Below are 16,231 nucleotides of genomic sequence, written 5' to 3'. Positions count from 1 at the left end.
GTAAGGCATACCTTATCATAGGGCAAGAGACCTTTCAAAGGGAAACGAAGGGTTGTAGGATCCAGCTTCCATGAGTTACACATGGCACCTGAGTTATTTACCACAGGAAGAAGACTACAGCGACCTACATGCAATGAAACATTATAAATTCGAAAACAGTGAAACTGGCTGATTGATTAATCATTCTGATGCAAAAACTGGCCTCAGTCACTTTTACGATCTCCTTAGATTTCCACTGTTTAAAGCCTTTTACCATAGGATTGCTTCAGGCCGATTTTATTTTTCTAACTAACTTTCTTATAATAAAATATCTCAGGAGAAAAATCCCCATTTGTTCAGACTGGGTATCCTGAAAATAGAAGTATTTGCAAATATTAATCTAAGACTGCCTTTTTAGGTTACAAGAAGACCACTGCCATTGTTTGACCTAGGGATTTAATTTTGGTACCCTGACCCTTTCCACAAAGAAAACCGTATTACTAATCTAAGGATCTCATCTGGTCTTTTGATTTCCCTTCATTTATATGTGGGAAGGATTCTGTTCATTAAACTAGTCACATACAAGTGTCTGTACTCTAATTATAGGCAAGAGATCTAGTCAGTTCAGGCCAATGTGATTCAGCTAACCACATGAAGAGGTTTTTGTAGGGTAAATTTAGATTTGTTAGTGTAGATAAAACAACTAGGATTTATTTCAGTTGCTTAAATATAGGCATCTGAACTGAGCCCCTAGCACACCAGAATAGCAGCATCTAAACTCAGGTGTCTCAACTTTGACCTAACTCTCACTGTCAGTTCAAATTCTACTACTTCTATTGTCCAGGCTGGCCATGTTACTATCAGATAAAACAGGAAGTAAATAAATATCCCTTTCTCCCCTTCAACTGTGTCTATACAAGTCATCTACACACACAAGACTTGCAAAAATTTGTGTGTGATTCCTGCAAGTCATATGCGTAAAAGCTGTGCCACGCTTTCCAGAGGAATAACTTCATGCTTCTCAAACACAAAAAGCTTTGCAGCACTACAGACAAATTTACATTCTTAGTCTCTGCACTGAAGAAGCTCAGCTGTGATAAACGTTGCTCAGATCTATGATATAATGAAGCTGGTATTAAGCTACATAATTCTCAAGGCAAACAAGATATTTTTATCTTTTTGAAGAAAAATGCAACAGGCATCACAACTAAAACAGCCAAATACTAATCTTCAGATTTCTAGCAGTAAACAAAGGTGAGTTTTTCTTTCACAGAAAAGGAGAGCCAGTATTCATCTGAGCTAGAAAACATTCACACAGAAGCCTACAACAACACAGATAAGGCTGAGCAGCTACAAATGGAAACTGAAGTCAGAAAATACTAGCATACCAGTGGATCTGTGAAATCAAAATGCTTGAGCACAGAAAACCTATTGTTCTCTTAACATCTACTGTAGTTAGAAACTACATGGTCATGCAACCATGCATGGAAGCAAGTATTATGCTTCCACTACCAGCTTGTAGCAAAAAAAGTATCAGATCTCATCAGTATGAATTTCCCCCTTCAAAGCAAAAACTGCAGAGAAGAAAGTCTGAGAACAATCTGACAAGAGTAAAGATACTACATGAAACATGAGCTCTGAATCATTTGGCTTAGATGAACATATGCCTGAAAAGATTATAAGAAACAAAACAGTTCAAAAGAAATTGATTTATTTTTAAGTCATTCATGAAGTTATAATCTTACCACAAATAGAATTTATTCTTGCTGTAGGTCTGAAGGTATCCACAAAATCCGATACTAAGTTACCTAGTAACTGGGTGAGAAGAAGAAATTAAGGGTTTAAGTTGCAGATACTCATAAGGAATATTTAAGACGTAAAAACAGTTTACACATGTTAATAAAATACACAGGAATCTACTAAAGTAACTAGCTTCCTATACATTTCAACAAGTTAGAAAAATCATCCAGAACCTAAAACCACAAAAAGGAAAAATGTGACCTTATAAAGGGGCAGGAAGCACCCAAATGACAGCCTATATAACTGTTTCTCCTACACATACTACATTATTTCAGTGCACACTATTTAGTAACAGATGATTTAAGACAAGCTTTAGAACATAATAAATCTGTTTGCCTCTGGGTAGCAATTCCACAAAGACAAAAGACCTGTATTACATCTGTATTACAAAGGACCCTGGACTACATCTTGGCTTGAAAGAAGTCAATAACAGGTTTTCCATTGATTCAAGGGAGTCAGGATTTTAACCTGATTAATTTAACAGAATACAAAACTAAAAACTGGCGTGACATTCTTCTTTGAAACAGTGACCATTTTCATTGCACCAGAGCCCCCAATATTTTTGCATAACTTAACAGAAAGAAAACCCTAGTCAACTATTCAAATTGATTTTTCTTATCCTGAAGCCAGAGAGAAAGCACAAACAGCTAGGTAAGCATGACCTGCACTTCCAAACGTATTCAAAAAAACCAGCTCAGTTCTTGAAGAGCTTCATCATCATGCCATACGTCAAAATTACATCATCACTTTCATGCAAGAACAGAGGGTGCTGCTGCCGCAATGACATCAAGCATGTGTCTTAATTTACATGCCTACACACAGAGCTTACTGTGGAGCAGAAGATTTTAAATCTTCATTTAAACTTTGCTTTAAAAAAATAATTCTGTTTTGTGTTGAACAAAACTCCAGATTGCATGATTTTATATCATATCATTACCCAATGGGGAAGTTTTCCTTCCGGATATAGTTTTCTGATTTCTGTAACGGCAAAGTAGGCAGGTAACAAACATGCATTTCTTTCCAAAATGTAGGCTACCACCTACAAATAAAAAAATACATTAGTGTAAAAGCTTTTAGATAAGGTAAACAAAGCTAGTCTGTCTACTTGTCTGAGGCAGCTCATGAAAATAAATGTAAGAATTAAAATATTTTTTGTGAAGTAGCATTCTGATAGTACTACATTACTTTAAAACCTGTTTTTAATTGTACAAGTGTAAGTTAGACTGCTTAAGCCTAAGTAAATACATCCGAGTTTGCCTACAACATACTGAAAACAATTACTACTTTGATTCACTGAGGAAAAAAAAAATTAACCTCTATATTGTATCTCATACCTCTTATCTTAGGAAAGTCAAACATGGGGCCTGGCTCTCCTGTTAGGGATTTTAATCTACCATATCCCCCAAAAGCTCTTTGTTTACTCTATAAAATTCCAGAGAAGATTTAAGAGTACAAAGAGCAAGTCTTCACTGTTGAACTGCACCAACTCACTAACCACAAAAGAATGACTTCCTCTGTAATTATCACATATAACATGAATATAGTTACCTCTCTTGCTGCTAAAAGTTGCTGTACAACAGCTGAACTCACAGTGTTTGGAATTGTTAAGATTTTCTCTAGGATCACTTTCAACAGATCACGCACACCCTGAAAGAAAGAACACAAAATTCATGTTCCCAGATATTCTTTATTTCTGGCAGAAAGGTTACATAATATGATCAGAACATATTTTGAAAGACAAATCAGCTGTTTGTTGCTAAGTGTCAGAATTGCTACTGAAAGCACAAATGCTAATGACCTTAAACTTCTCATATCCCAGATGAGAAAATAAAAGTTGAAATTTTGGGTTGCATCTAGAGACATCAACCTATAACAGCTTCTACAGACTGATCGAAGTACAATGTTGTATTTTATGCTTTTTGTGTTAACACATTCACTAGTGCTAGTGATGTGATCCTCTGCAAGAGATGCATGCTGTCCTACTCCCTCTGTTAAGAGTTGTACCCTGCCAAAGGCTCAGCTTTCAGGACCTTTTTCCTACTTAGCAACAGGGGGCAGAGTAGATGAGAGAACTTCAGCTTTAATGTTTGATAGCATTACTTTTCCACATGTACTACTTCTGCAACTACATTAGGGTTACTTGGCTTGTAACTGAAAGAGGGACATAAGATGACTGCGTGACATAGAGTAGGAGGAGTTACAATGTCCATACAGGTAAAGCTCAACTACGAAAAAGCATTAAAAGTGTCTCACCGATTTTTTTAAATTTTTTTTTCCATAATCAAAGCAGTGAATGTCTCTGACAAAAACAAAGCCAGTAAATAACATGCCTTATCACAAAGAAAGGAATGGGGGAAGATACCTTGTAGTCTACACCTCCAATAATCTTCCGCACCAATTTAAATGTTAATGCCCACAGCTGTGTCCTTTCCCATTCAAGAGTATCAGAGTTTATCAGAGATTCACAAACCATCCTAGCAGGAGACAATACAAGAATGACTGTCAGAAAATACACGCATGCTATCCAGTAATAATTTTACAATGTCATCTTAAAATATTACAATTTCCATGTATCCTATTGATTGATTCATTCTGACACACCTTACCTGGGTGGCAAAAGTCCAGTTTCTACAGCCATTGCTAAACAGTCGTAAAGAAAAGAAATTCTTTTAGGACTATGCTGGCTATGAATGAATCTTACAATCCACTGGACACACTGTTCATGGGATTCCTGAAAAAGCAGTAGAGGGGAGAAAGAATGTATTTACATTTAGTGAAAAGAACTGTAAAATTCATACAGTATCCTACCATGAAGAAACAAAACCAAAAAAAGAACAAGATTATAAGTGGTAGAAATTGCCCAGTTGTCCAACCTACAGTTTTCCCTACAACTCTTTTCGTCTTATTTTGAAGAAGTCCAGTTGTTCAGCACTAGAAACCTGTCCCAGCCGAAACACTGATTTCCATAGTCAACTTTGTTTTTCACATATAAGTTAGCACAGGATAGAACAAAATAGAACTGTTCTACATTTTTCACAGTTACAATTACATTCAGTGAAAACAAAGACAACTATATGTCCAATTACAGAATAATGCCTAGAGGTATCTAACTTTTCAAAGATTATTTTTGAACCTAAACATATCTCTTTTTTCTCCCTTACTTAATTACTTCTACCAAAAATCCTTGAACAAACAAACTTTTTTGTTTATTTCTTATACTTCCATTTGCTTATCTTCATTTGCACCACACACCAACTTCTGGTAAACAACTTATACATGTCAAAACTAATCCCGTTTTTCTTGCAAAATCTTCTTATATTCTTTACTGCACCATATCTGAAACCAGATTCTGAATGACTAGACACAGACCTTTTAGCTTAAGTATTTGTCTACTTGACAAGGTTTCACTATACTAAAAAAGTATATGAAGTACATATAAGCAACAAATTAAACATTAACCTGGGAAAGGCTGCTCCAGAACTGTCTAAAAGCACCCAGGCAGCTGATCAGTTTGGTTCTTTCATCTTCAGGAGTGTCCATAAACATCCTAATGCAAGTAAGCACACTAGTTATTAGCAACGGAAGAGCACAAGTAGAAAAATAAATGTATACAGAAAGTCTTGCACAAATAAACTAACATTACACTCACCCAGGAAAAGCTTCTTCAATTACTTCTGTTTTCTGTAAGAGAAAAACCTTGTGAGGTTTTTTGTAAGTATCACACCACCTGGATGAAGCAAAAACTAACAGTGGTACTGGTAGGGGACTGGATCATAAACAGATATATTTATTCTGCTAAACTAGACACTTTTAAAGTTGACACTGCTTTTTTGTTTCATATAAACAACATACCTTGTGGATCCAGATTAAGGCTCTTTGTTTTGTGTTTTTTTTTTCTTCTGAACACCTAGAGGTTAATTTGCTTCCCAAAGGTGGAGAAATGGTTTGATTCTGTTATTGCAGCTCTTTTTTCCATACTTTTAATAAAGTCCATATATTTTAATCTCATTAATTTTTGTCCTACTTCATATGTTCCATTACACTCTGTTACACAAATCAATTACATACAGTTATTTGCTCACCTGAGTTTAGACCAATTGCTTTTTAAATTCTATTGAATTATTATATGGACATAAACTAAATAAAATACTATATATTAATACAATTCCTTTTTTAAAAAAAAAAAACAAACAACTCCATTTTGCTCAAAGGCTTCTACATCCTTACTCTAATACATCAGCAAAGAGTTTCTGGAAAAGACTATCCTAAAATTTTTTCACCTCATGTAAGAACTTCCTACTATATTCAGATGTGATCTGTAACTGACCGCTATCCATGTTCATTTTTGTATTGTACAAATGACAGCATGTAATAAATCAATCTTTCTGGAGATCCTTTTCAATCATACAGCCCACAGCTGCCTGCCACTGCTATTCGTAGCTTTCTCAAGAAGCAGAAGAGAAACTGGTAACTCATCTGTTCTGCACAGAAACTTAGGTAAGTTTCGCTGCTGTTCACCCAGCTGGTAGCAGCAGCAGTGAAAGTAACAACTTGCTATTTTCTCAGTTATGGCTTCAAAATTGCAATAAAATTTAGCAAGGGCCTTTTTTTTGTTGTTCCATAAAAATTTTTAGCAAATAATGTTGCTCAAAAATAGGCAATGTGACAACACAGTTCAATCACAATGTTAAATGTGTGAAAACATAATCTGAATGACAGTGACAAAAGGAGAAATCAATCGGGTCTGAGCAATTTAACACCACTCCATTAAAATTACCTCATGTATTTTACAATGCAAACTTTAAACAGAAAGAAAAACCCAACCTGCCTTCTACTGAAATCCATCAAACAGACATAATTTTCAGTCACACTTCACATATTCATTCCAGTTCAGAAGCTCATTCATTTGTGCTCTACAAACCAATGATTTAATGACCCAGTGACTTGGGTTCACAAAGGGAAAGTCCTGTTTAACTCATTTGATACCCTCCTATCACAATGTCACCTATCCAATGGAGTGCATCCTGGGGTGCATCACACCTAGCATAGCCAGACGGTCAAATAAGGGGATTATCCTGCTGTACAGAGATGGTGTGCCCTCCCCATGAGTGCTGCGCGCAGCTCTGGGCCCCACAGTTTAAGAAGGATGTAAAGGTCCTTGAATGTGTCCAAAGGAGGGCAACAATGCTGGTGGAGGGGCTGGAAGACAGGTCCTATCAGTAGCAGGTGAGGCCTCTAGATTTGTCTAGTTTGGGGAGAAGCAGGCTGAGGGGCAACCTTTCGGCCCTCTACAGCTTCCTGAGGAAGGGGAGAGGGAAGTACCGATTTCTTCTCCCTGAGATTCAGCAATAGGACACATGGCAATGGTTCACAGCTGTGCCAGAGGAGCTTTGGAGTGGACATCAGGAAGCATTTCTTTAACGAGAGAGTGGTCAAACACTGGAACAGGCTTCCTAGAGAGGTGGTCAAAGCCCCAGGCATGTCAGTGTCTAAAAAGCTCATGTACAACGCCCTTAATAACATGCTTTGAGTCAGCCCTGAACTGGTGAGGCCACTGGACCTGATTACCACTATAGAGCCCTCCCAACTGTACCAGTTTATTCCACTCTGCTTTATTTTAGTGACCTACCAAACTGCGCACTAATTTGCAGGGGCCACTGTCTGGGTGCTTTTCCACAATTCACGCTCAGCAGCGGCAGGATTTTCTGCCCTGAGAAACCCCCCTCCCCGGCCGCCCCTCGCCGCTAAGGAGGACGGCGGGGTTTCACCCCCCCAGAATAATAATGATGTCATTCTTTAGTCACATTATTATTTTAAACCCCAACTCCCCTTTCTGCGCTTTATCCTTTCCATTACGCCCCCCGCCCCCAGCACCGCCACGGGCCGCAGGGCCCCGGACAAGCCCCGGGGCTGGGCCGGCAGCCCCGCGAAGGGACTCACCACCACCTCCTCGAAGATGCTCTGCAGCTGCGTCTCCAGGGGCGCCATGGGGAGGGCCATGGCGCCGCACCGGGCCCCGCGCCGCCCGCCCGAGATGGCGGCCCCGCGCCGCGCCGCGCCGCCCCCTCCCGCGCCGGAAGCGCCGCCCTGCGCCCGCTCCCCCGGCGGCGGCGGCTCGGCCCGGCCGTTCCGGGGCCCCGGCAGCCCCGCCGCGGCCCGGGCCCTCGTCCTGCCGCGCCCGGGAGCTTCCCGCCGGGAATGCCGCGGGAAGGGAGCGCGGGGCGGGAGCGGCGCGGGCAGCTGCCGCTTGACGTCTGGGAGCTGGGTTTTGTTGGGGTGTTCTTTCTAAAATGTTTGCTTAGGCTTATTGGGTGTGGGTTTTGGTTTTTTTGTTTGTTTTTAATAATCTGTGCTTAGAATAGCGTGGCAGGGGACAAGCTCTGGTTCCCACAGGAAGGGTCTCATAGTAAGGGGCTCGTAATTTAACTTCCTTACGTTATTTTAGGGCTGTACTCGCCTGCACTTGCCGTAAAGTTGGAGATTTTCCCGTTAAAAGTAATGAAGTCAGAATGAGCAGAAAATGCGTTGGTCTGAAAACGTCCGGGGACGCGTTGCACCTGTGCAGTGGGTCTTAAGATTCAACACAAAATGCCAAATCGAGTTAGTTTTTTTAAAGCTGAGTGGCTCTCTGACGCCGATGCTGCGTTTTGGGAGCTGTCGGTGACCCTTGGGCCATTGCTGGGAACAGCTCCGGGTCTGGTTAACGCTGGTTAGTACCGAAAGAAACTACGTCTGCAGCAGAGAAATAAAGCTGATCATCCCAAATTCCAGCTGATAGACGAAGGCCTCACAGCAGCAAGACGTTACCATTTCTAGGCTTGGAGCTTGAGTAGCAAAAGACAGGGTGCACCCATCGGGGAGAGAGGACTGTTTGTTGTAAATGTGGTCAGCTTTTGTGTAAACAGGTCTAGAAGAATGGATAACGTGAGCAATAAGAAATATAAATAAATGTTAAAAAGTACACCAGGAAGCTGTGTTTTGTGGGGCACCAGCATGGGCACAGCTAGCAGAAATGCTTGCTGAAGCCAGCAGGCAGTATAGTACACATGACTGAAGTCAGTGCATTCTTGTCAGTAATGGGAAATACCTGGCTGGGGGAAAAAAAAAAAAAAAATGCTTACCTTTCTATTATTTACCTACGTATACATGTAAGGAATGATCATTGGAAACAGAGAGGATATCATATAAAGGAAGGTCCGTTTGAACTTGCTTGTGTTGCTCTTATAATTGAGTTTCCCTCAGTCTTAACACAATGCTATTTATTCTGTAAGAAAGGTTCATTATTCTCCTCACTGTGTGCTTATTTAAAGTGTGCTGCGGTATGATCTGACATGACCTTTGATGTCCCTTTAACATACAGAGTCAGTACTTTTCCACTCTGGGCAGACCAGCTCAGGGTAGGTATCTAAGTCTGTGCCTGGCTCCTAATCCATTCCCATAGTGACCCATAATGGGACTGGAAATGGAGCCCCTAAGAGGTTGTTTTACTCATAATTATGTCTTATCCTTCTACTGAGAACAAGTCTACTATTCTTATTTTTATCTGCTTTAGTGCTCACAGGCTAACAGCCATTCCTAACTGTGCCTTGGGCTCCACATCTAGATCCAACCTAAATGTGTACCAAACCACAATCTGCCCACAACTGTGTGCCTAATATGACTTTATCTTGATTTGACCAATGTTCATTCTAAACTATACTTACCATGCCAGCCCAAATCTAACTGGTTACCTTTATTAGACAGATTTGTTCTAACCTTAACTAGAGTCTTACTCCACAACTTGGCCCAAATATTTACCCAATTTTGTGTTTAAACCTGGACCACATGATAACCTTTAACTCCTGATGGTGATTTATCTCCTAAATTAACTCCTTGTCTGACCAGAGCTCATTTTAACAGAACTGAACTATCTGAAATCCTATGTTTGGCAGAGAATCTGGTCTTTGGGGTGGAGCTGAGGGCCAGGGTTGCCACAGGAGCTCATCCTGCTTAAGCAATGGTCACCCTGCTTTGCCTAAGGTAACCCAGTGTCCAAGAGGAGGAACAGTACATATCTTACATGCTGGGATTGCACCCAGGGGTCTGTGCCAAGGCAGGAAGCCAGGTCGGGCTCAGTGTATTAGGTAACACAGAGCAAGAAGCCTCACCAAACAAGGAAGAAAAGCAGCGTTTGCATGAGGAAGAAATGACACTCTTCACTTCAAGACAGAAAAGGACAGGCACTTTTCAAAATGACTGTAAATATCATGTTATTTTTGGCAAAACAACCTTAATAAAAATGACCATTTGTTTAAGGATTATAAACATTTATGACAAAAATAGTTAAGCTTTGGTTTGTTGTTTTTTTGGTTTTTTTTTCCAAAGTGAGTGCCATTCATTTTAGAAGATGGATGACAAATGAGTATAAAGATGCCTTTTAACTGATGATATGTAAAGCCTGCCTAGTTCTTGATGGCCCTAGAGGACTTTCAGCTGCTTTATTTTAGTAGCTTTAAACTACAGGAATTGTAGTGAAAACTGAAAGGAGCTACAACACAATACTGTTCAGAAATCTCTCTCCCTATTTCCCCGCAGCACTTGTTAACAGTTATGTGGCAGAGATGTCCTGCCTATGTTTTTCAAAACCATCTTCCCATTTTGGAAGTGCTAGATGAACTGAGGACTGCAATTTGACTATAGGGAAATGAGCTTGTCTGTACCCTGGCCCTGCATTTGTATCAGTCTGTATGCAGAGGGGTCACTGAAATTTATGATTTGGTAACTGAGAACACAAAAGATAGCCAATAATTATTTCCTTCCTCCCTGTTGTTTTCTTTACTCTTAATTGTTCATCATATGGATTTCTTTTTTTATGTGAACTATCTTTTGGGAGGGGTGAAAAGCCTTTTTTTTAATTGTGTGAGGCCTTTGACCTTTAAACAGAAACATCTGGGTTCATGGTCAATGTTCATTAAGTTTTATGCATTCTCTGTGAGTGGGCTCAGGATGCACAAGATGTCAGGAGGGGACACATCTGGGACAACTGAACAAAGGGATACCCCACTCCTTATGACATTGTGCTTAGCAATAAAATCTGGAGGGGAAGAGGGGATGGTCGTGGTGATGGTGTTTGTCTTCCCAAGTAATCATTAGGCATGATGGAGCCCTGCTTTCCTGGAGATGGCTGAACACCTGCCTGCCCACAGGAAGTAGTGAACGAATTCCTGATTTTGCTCTGCTTGCCCACACAGCTTTGCTTTACCTGTCAAATTCTTTATCTCAACTCACAAGTTTTTTCACATTAACCCTTCCAGTTCTTCCTCCCCCCCCCCATCATCTCACCATGGGGAAATGAACAAGGGGCTGTGTGGGGCTGAGCTGCCTACTGGGGTTAACCCTCAAGAGTGCTTTTTGGCACCCAGTGCAGGGCCAGAGGGCTTTGAGATAATGGCAGATTTGAATGGAATGTGCTAGACTGGATTTATAGGTGCTACAGCTGTTTAGGTCTTAATTGGCAGGCTCTGTGCTCTGTATGTTAGAGTCTAGTGATAGTGGCTGCTATTTGCTGTAGTGCTTATTATACTTTGCTGTGCTTAGGAACATTTTGATAACAGCACTGGCCATGTGCATGGGCTGGCATATGGCCAGGGCATTGCTGCTGTTCCTGTGCTGCTGTTTCTCTACTGCTGTAGTGTAGGAATGCTGTAACTACATCCTGAACTCCAGCTGTAAGTTCTGTCAACTGTGACTCCATGATGAAGCAGATACACCCCAAACCATCTGTGGCTGTGGATAGGACCACAGTGGAGCAGGTAAACCCCTGAGTCATAGAATCATAGAAAAATAGAATCATAGAATTGTTTTAGATTGGAAAAAACTTTTAAGATCATCGAGTCCAACCATAAACCTAACACTGCCAATTCCACCACTAAATCATGTCTCTAAGCTCCACATTGACAAATCTTTTAAATACCTCCAGGGATGGTGACTCAACCACTTCTCTGGGCAGCCTGTTCCAGTGCCTGGCAACTCTTTCAGTGAAGAAGTTTTTCCTAATATCAATTTAATCCTCCCCTGGCACAACTTGAGGCTGCTTCCTCTTGACCTGGCTCTTGTTACTTGGGAGAAGAGACCAACCCCACCTCACTACAGTCTCCTTTCAGTTAGTGGTAGAGAGTGATGAGGTGTCCCCTCAGCCTTCTTTTCTCCAGGCTAAATAGCCTCAGTTCCCTCGGATGCTCCTCATAGAACTTGTTCTCTAGACCCTTCACTAGCTTGGTTGCCCTTCTCTGGACATGCTCCAGCACCTCAATGTCCTTCTTGTAGTGAGGGGCCCAAAACTGAGCACAGCACTCGATGTGCAGCCTCACCAGTGCTGAGTACAGGGAGACAATCACTTCCCTTCTCCTGCTGGCCTCACTGTTCCTGATGCAGGCCAGAATGCTGCTGGCCTTCTTGGCCACCTGGGCACACTGCTGGCTCATATTCAGCCAGCTGTCGACCAGTACTCCCAGGTCCTTTTCCACCAGGCAGCTTTGCAGGGAAAGGACTGCAGCATGTGGTGAAGTCCATCCTGGAGCATGGCCAAGGGGAGGAGTTCATTGCAGTATTAAACCTTATAGTCTGTTTCAAAGGAACTGGGCATAGAGACTGGAGTAGATGTAACTTTAAATTATTGTAACCTGTTGTATGAGTTGTGCATTATAGGAAGTACCATAGCAGAAGCCACTTGAACAGAGAACAAGCTTCACAGGAACCCCTGCAAGTGTGTGACTCGACCTGAATATGTTTTGGCAGCTAAAACTCCGCACAACACACTGCCTGTCCTGTCCAGAGCAACTACTGCAGACCATCTCATGAGAGAAGAGAACTCAATGGACATTATATAGAAATTTTACAGGGGTGACCCACAGCCTAAGAGAATGATATCTGTCCATATATCAAAGGATGGGAGCAGGAGAGGTGTGTGATTAATCAGTAATTCTTGGATAATGGGTGACCTGAGTGTGATAGAAATTATATAGAATAAGGAGTAGAGATTGTACTGGTTTTTGCTGGAGTCGACTCACTTTTCTTCATACCAGCTCGTATAGTACTATGGTTTGCGTTTGGTTTTATGATTAAAATTTTATAATTTTATCTATGATAAATTGCAGCTCATGCAGTGCTCAACTTTAGAATCAGACCAACATTTGAATAGTTACACTTGCATAGCCCTAGTAGGCTCTGAAGGTACATTTTCGTAACAAATAACCCTTCTGTTAATCACCAAATTGAGAAACAAATATATTTCAAATTGTACCTAAACAAAATCTTTCTATTTTTTTTTGTTGAATTTGATTTGGCTGTATAGCTTTTGTTTTTACTTAGTACATCTATCACTACTGAATAAACATTTAACAAACTGAAAGAAGTATGTGACAAAGGTGGATTGTAACTAAGCAGGGGGAATCCTCTGGTGCTAGATAAGGGAAAGGACCTGAAAACGTACACGTGACACAGAGCAGCAGTTAAGAAACTGTCTACTTTCATGTTGGTAACACTTTCTTTGAAGATAATAAATACTCTTGATAACAAGCTTTTAACCAAATAGTTGAGTACTTGAATTTGTGTTATTTTTGCTTTTTATTGCTTAGCAATGTATTACTCCTAATCTCCACTTAAGAGTTCACCTAAAGCTGACTATCTTGAAATGTGACAGATAGGTTCTCTGGACACAGATTATGCCTTAAAGCCTTTGACCTTTCTGAGTCGTTTTCCTGCTTACTTTGCCTTCCTGCAAACCTATCACTGATGCAAACACTAGTATGTCATAAAAAACCCGTGAACAAAGTGTATACACACTTGAAGCTGGAGCAGTGTGTGAGAAACAGCTGACCCGGCTGGAGAGGCTGAGAAACACAGCACATCTCGGCAGAATGGAGCTTCGGGATGATACCAAGAGTCAAGGCGGATATACAAATGAAATGTCACCGTATGGGTATGAGAAGAAAACCAAAACACTGAAGTACAAAGTCATCTGTGCTGTAAGTAGGTGCTGTTCTTCAGGGCTGCTAGTTTAACAGCTCTCAGATCTGCAGAAATTTTAGAAGTTTCATTGCATTAATATAATCACTTGGCTAATTTGTTAATTGCTGCTTAAAATTTTACAGGATGAAGGCATTTTACAGAAGTCATGCAGCTGCCTTGTAAATAATCATAAGTAGGGTTTTTGTTGTTTTTTAAATCTTTTGTTATCACCAATATGCAGTTTTAAGCTTCTGTGATCACAAAAGAAACAAACATTAAACTTGTGTGTATATATATGTACCTGTGTATGTTTTCACAAGCTCTTGCTTCTTTAAACTGGAATTTAGAGAAAATGACAGGTACTGATTTTGAAAAGACTAAAAACTTAATTTTGAAAATAGCCCTATGAAAAAGAGAGTAACATTATGATACTCTTCAGCTCTGTATCAACAGAACAATTTCATGTGGTATAACTTCCTATTTAATGCTACATTTTGCAAGGATTGCATAAAATACGAGGGAAATACTGGAAACTGCAGAAAAAAAGAGAAGATAAAATATCAGACATTTTTTTCCTTAAGTCTTCAGTAAAAAGAAATGAAACATGAGAAACAATGTGGGAAAAGTAAATTATACTTTTAAGAAGTAGTTGGAAGACTAAACTGAAAAAATTAACTATGCTAAAACATACTCATTCTTTCAAGTGCACTAGTTTTCAACTGCCTGCCTGTACTAAAATAAAGCAAAGTCTAAATACTGTAGGTGTAAGCTGTTAATATTCTACACCATTTATCTACATCTTTAGTGTCTGTTAAGCTGAAGAGGCTTACTCAGCTCTTTCCCAGTCTCTGAAACGATCTGTTGCTTTCTGTGATGGGGCTTCCTTGGGCTGTTTGTCTCTTTCCAGTTTCCTTTAACTTCACTAACGAGAGGACTGATCATGAGAAACTGGCATGTAGATGAAAATTTCATTCTGGCAGCCTTAGTCCTGCTGGGTTTCTTAAGAAATCCTTGTGAACATTTCAGGAAAATACAGAAGCTAAATAAAAGGAATTACCTTCTCTTTACACAGATTAAGAATTTGCAAAACAGGTGATTATATTACTTCCTCTTGTCTTTTCCCCAGTGAAAATTTCCCTGATTACAACATGGAACTGGCCATACGTTAACAGTGTGGTATCAAGGCATTGGCTTATAAGAAATTCACAAAGTAGTAATTCTTGTGCCTCTTCTATCTTCAGGCTCAGAACGCCTCCATTTTTTTGATGAAAAAGTTCAGAGCGATGATTAGTTCCTAAGAAATCATACTTTACTAGAAAGAATACAGAGTTAATTTCTAATAAATGTAGCAGTAAATCATAATTATTATGCCAACAGCATCCTGGCCTGCATCAGGAATAGTGTGGCCAGGCAGAGTAGAGAAGGGATCGTGCCCCTGTACTCTGTGTGGTTGAGGCCACACCTCAAGTACTGTGTGCAGTTCTGGGCCCCTCACAACAGGAAGGATGTGGAGTTGCTGGAGAATGTCCAGAGAAGAGCTAGCAGAGCTGAAAGGGCTGGAGAACAAGTCCTATGAGGAGAGGCTGAGGGAACTGGGATTGTTTATTTTGAAGAGGAGGCTGACGGGAGACCTCATTGCTCTCTACAACTACCTGAAAGGAGATTGTAGGGAGGTGGGAGTTGGCCTCTTCTCCCAAGTGAATTAAAAGAGGACAAGAGGAAATGGCCTGAAGTTGCACATGGGAAGTTTAGACTGGATATTAGGAAGAATTTCTTCACTGAAAGAGTGGTTGGACACTGGAACAGGTTGCCCAGGGAGGTGGTAGAGTCACCATCCCTGGAAGTGTTTAAAAGAAGTAAGATGTGATGCTTAGGGACATGATTTAAGCACTGAACGGGTAGATTAAGTTATGTTTGGTGGATTTAGGTTATGGTTGGACTGATGGTCTTCAAGGTCCTTTCCAACCAGGATGATTCTGTGATTCTGTGATAGTTGTGAACTTTAATTTTCCTGTGTCTGTGTGACAGGTTCTGCTGTGTGCTTTGGTGGTTGTATCCCTGGGACTAGGTTTAGGACTAGGACTGAACCGTGGAGACCAGGAGCAAGGTATGTTTGTGACACTTTCAACATAAATGCTGCTGAAGCTAGATCTGCTGGAGGCCTTCAGCAGATGCTCTCTTATAGCGTAATGTAAATGCTCTGTGAAAACTTACCACCTGTGAAAATAAAGTTCTTTCATTTTTCGAGCTGGATTGTATAAAACCTGTACACTCACAATCTATATGTGAAAAACCTATCCTAAACCCCTGAGTGCCTTGCTTCTCCTTCTAGGAGTATTAAACCCTGATCACAACAGGTTTGGAGATTTTATCATAATAATACTTTTAGAAAACTTGAGAAAAGAGTAATTATTACATATAATACCTTGCAATTATCTAAACTATATATTTTATAGAAGAGATA

The 16,231-nt window shown here is 40.3% G+C and overlaps 2 protein-coding genes across 9 annotated transcripts in view; one reads left to right on the top strand and one right to left on the bottom strand.

Annotated features, from left to right (window-relative positions):
- MED23 (mediator complex subunit 23) overlaps nucleotides 1–7,833 on the bottom strand; it is a 38,341-nt gene extending 30,508 nt beyond the window's left edge. For 4 of the 8 annotated variants that reach the window (XM_051613607.1, XM_051613610.1, XM_051613608.1 and 1 more), the window contains exons 1-9: nucleotides 7,102–7,120; nucleotides 5,429–5,460; nucleotides 5,239–5,326; nucleotides 4,386–4,510; nucleotides 4,142–4,253; nucleotides 3,328–3,426; nucleotides 2,717–2,818; nucleotides 1,725–1,794; nucleotides 12–124 (exon numbers count right to left, since the gene is read on the bottom strand). In XM_051613607.1, coding sequence (XP_051469567.1) covers nucleotides 12–124; nucleotides 1,725–1,794; nucleotides 2,717–2,818; nucleotides 3,328–3,426; nucleotides 4,142–4,253; nucleotides 4,386–4,510; nucleotides 5,239–5,325 — 708 coding nt within the window. In that variant the 5' untranslated portion in view covers nucleotide 5,326; nucleotides 5,429–5,460; nucleotides 7,102–7,120. Of the gene's footprint in view, nucleotides 1–11; nucleotides 125–1,724; nucleotides 1,795–2,716; nucleotides 2,819–3,327; nucleotides 3,427–4,141; nucleotides 4,254–4,385; nucleotides 4,511–5,238; nucleotides 5,327–5,428; nucleotides 5,461–7,101; nucleotides 7,121–7,719 lie in introns of those variants that run through there. The other 4 variants (XM_051613609.1, XM_051613613.1, XM_051613614.1 and 1 more) reach the window with 2 other exon arrangements.
- ENPP3 (ectonucleotide pyrophosphatase/phosphodiesterase 3) overlaps nucleotides 7,778–16,231 on the top strand; it is a 44,685-nt gene continuing 36,231 nt past the window's right edge. Inside the window, exons 1-3 of the mRNA XM_051613825.1 lie at nucleotides 7,778–8,031; nucleotides 13,592–13,784; nucleotides 15,796–15,874. Of these exons, the coding sequence (XP_051469785.1) occupies nucleotides 7,778–8,031; nucleotides 13,592–13,784; nucleotides 15,796–15,874 (526 nt within the window). The remainder of the gene's footprint in view (nucleotides 8,032–13,591; nucleotides 13,785–15,795; nucleotides 15,875–16,231) is intronic.

Source organism: Apus apus, chromosome 3 (assembly GCF_020740795.1).
Source record: "Apus apus isolate bApuApu2 chromosome 3, bApuApu2.pri.cur, whole genome shotgun sequence".
Lineage (NCBI taxonomy): Eukaryota > Metazoa > Chordata > Aves > Apodiformes > Apodidae > Apus > Apus apus.
The sequence above is the reverse complement of the archived record's forward strand: the minus strand, read 5'-3'. Positions and strand labels throughout refer to the sequence as shown.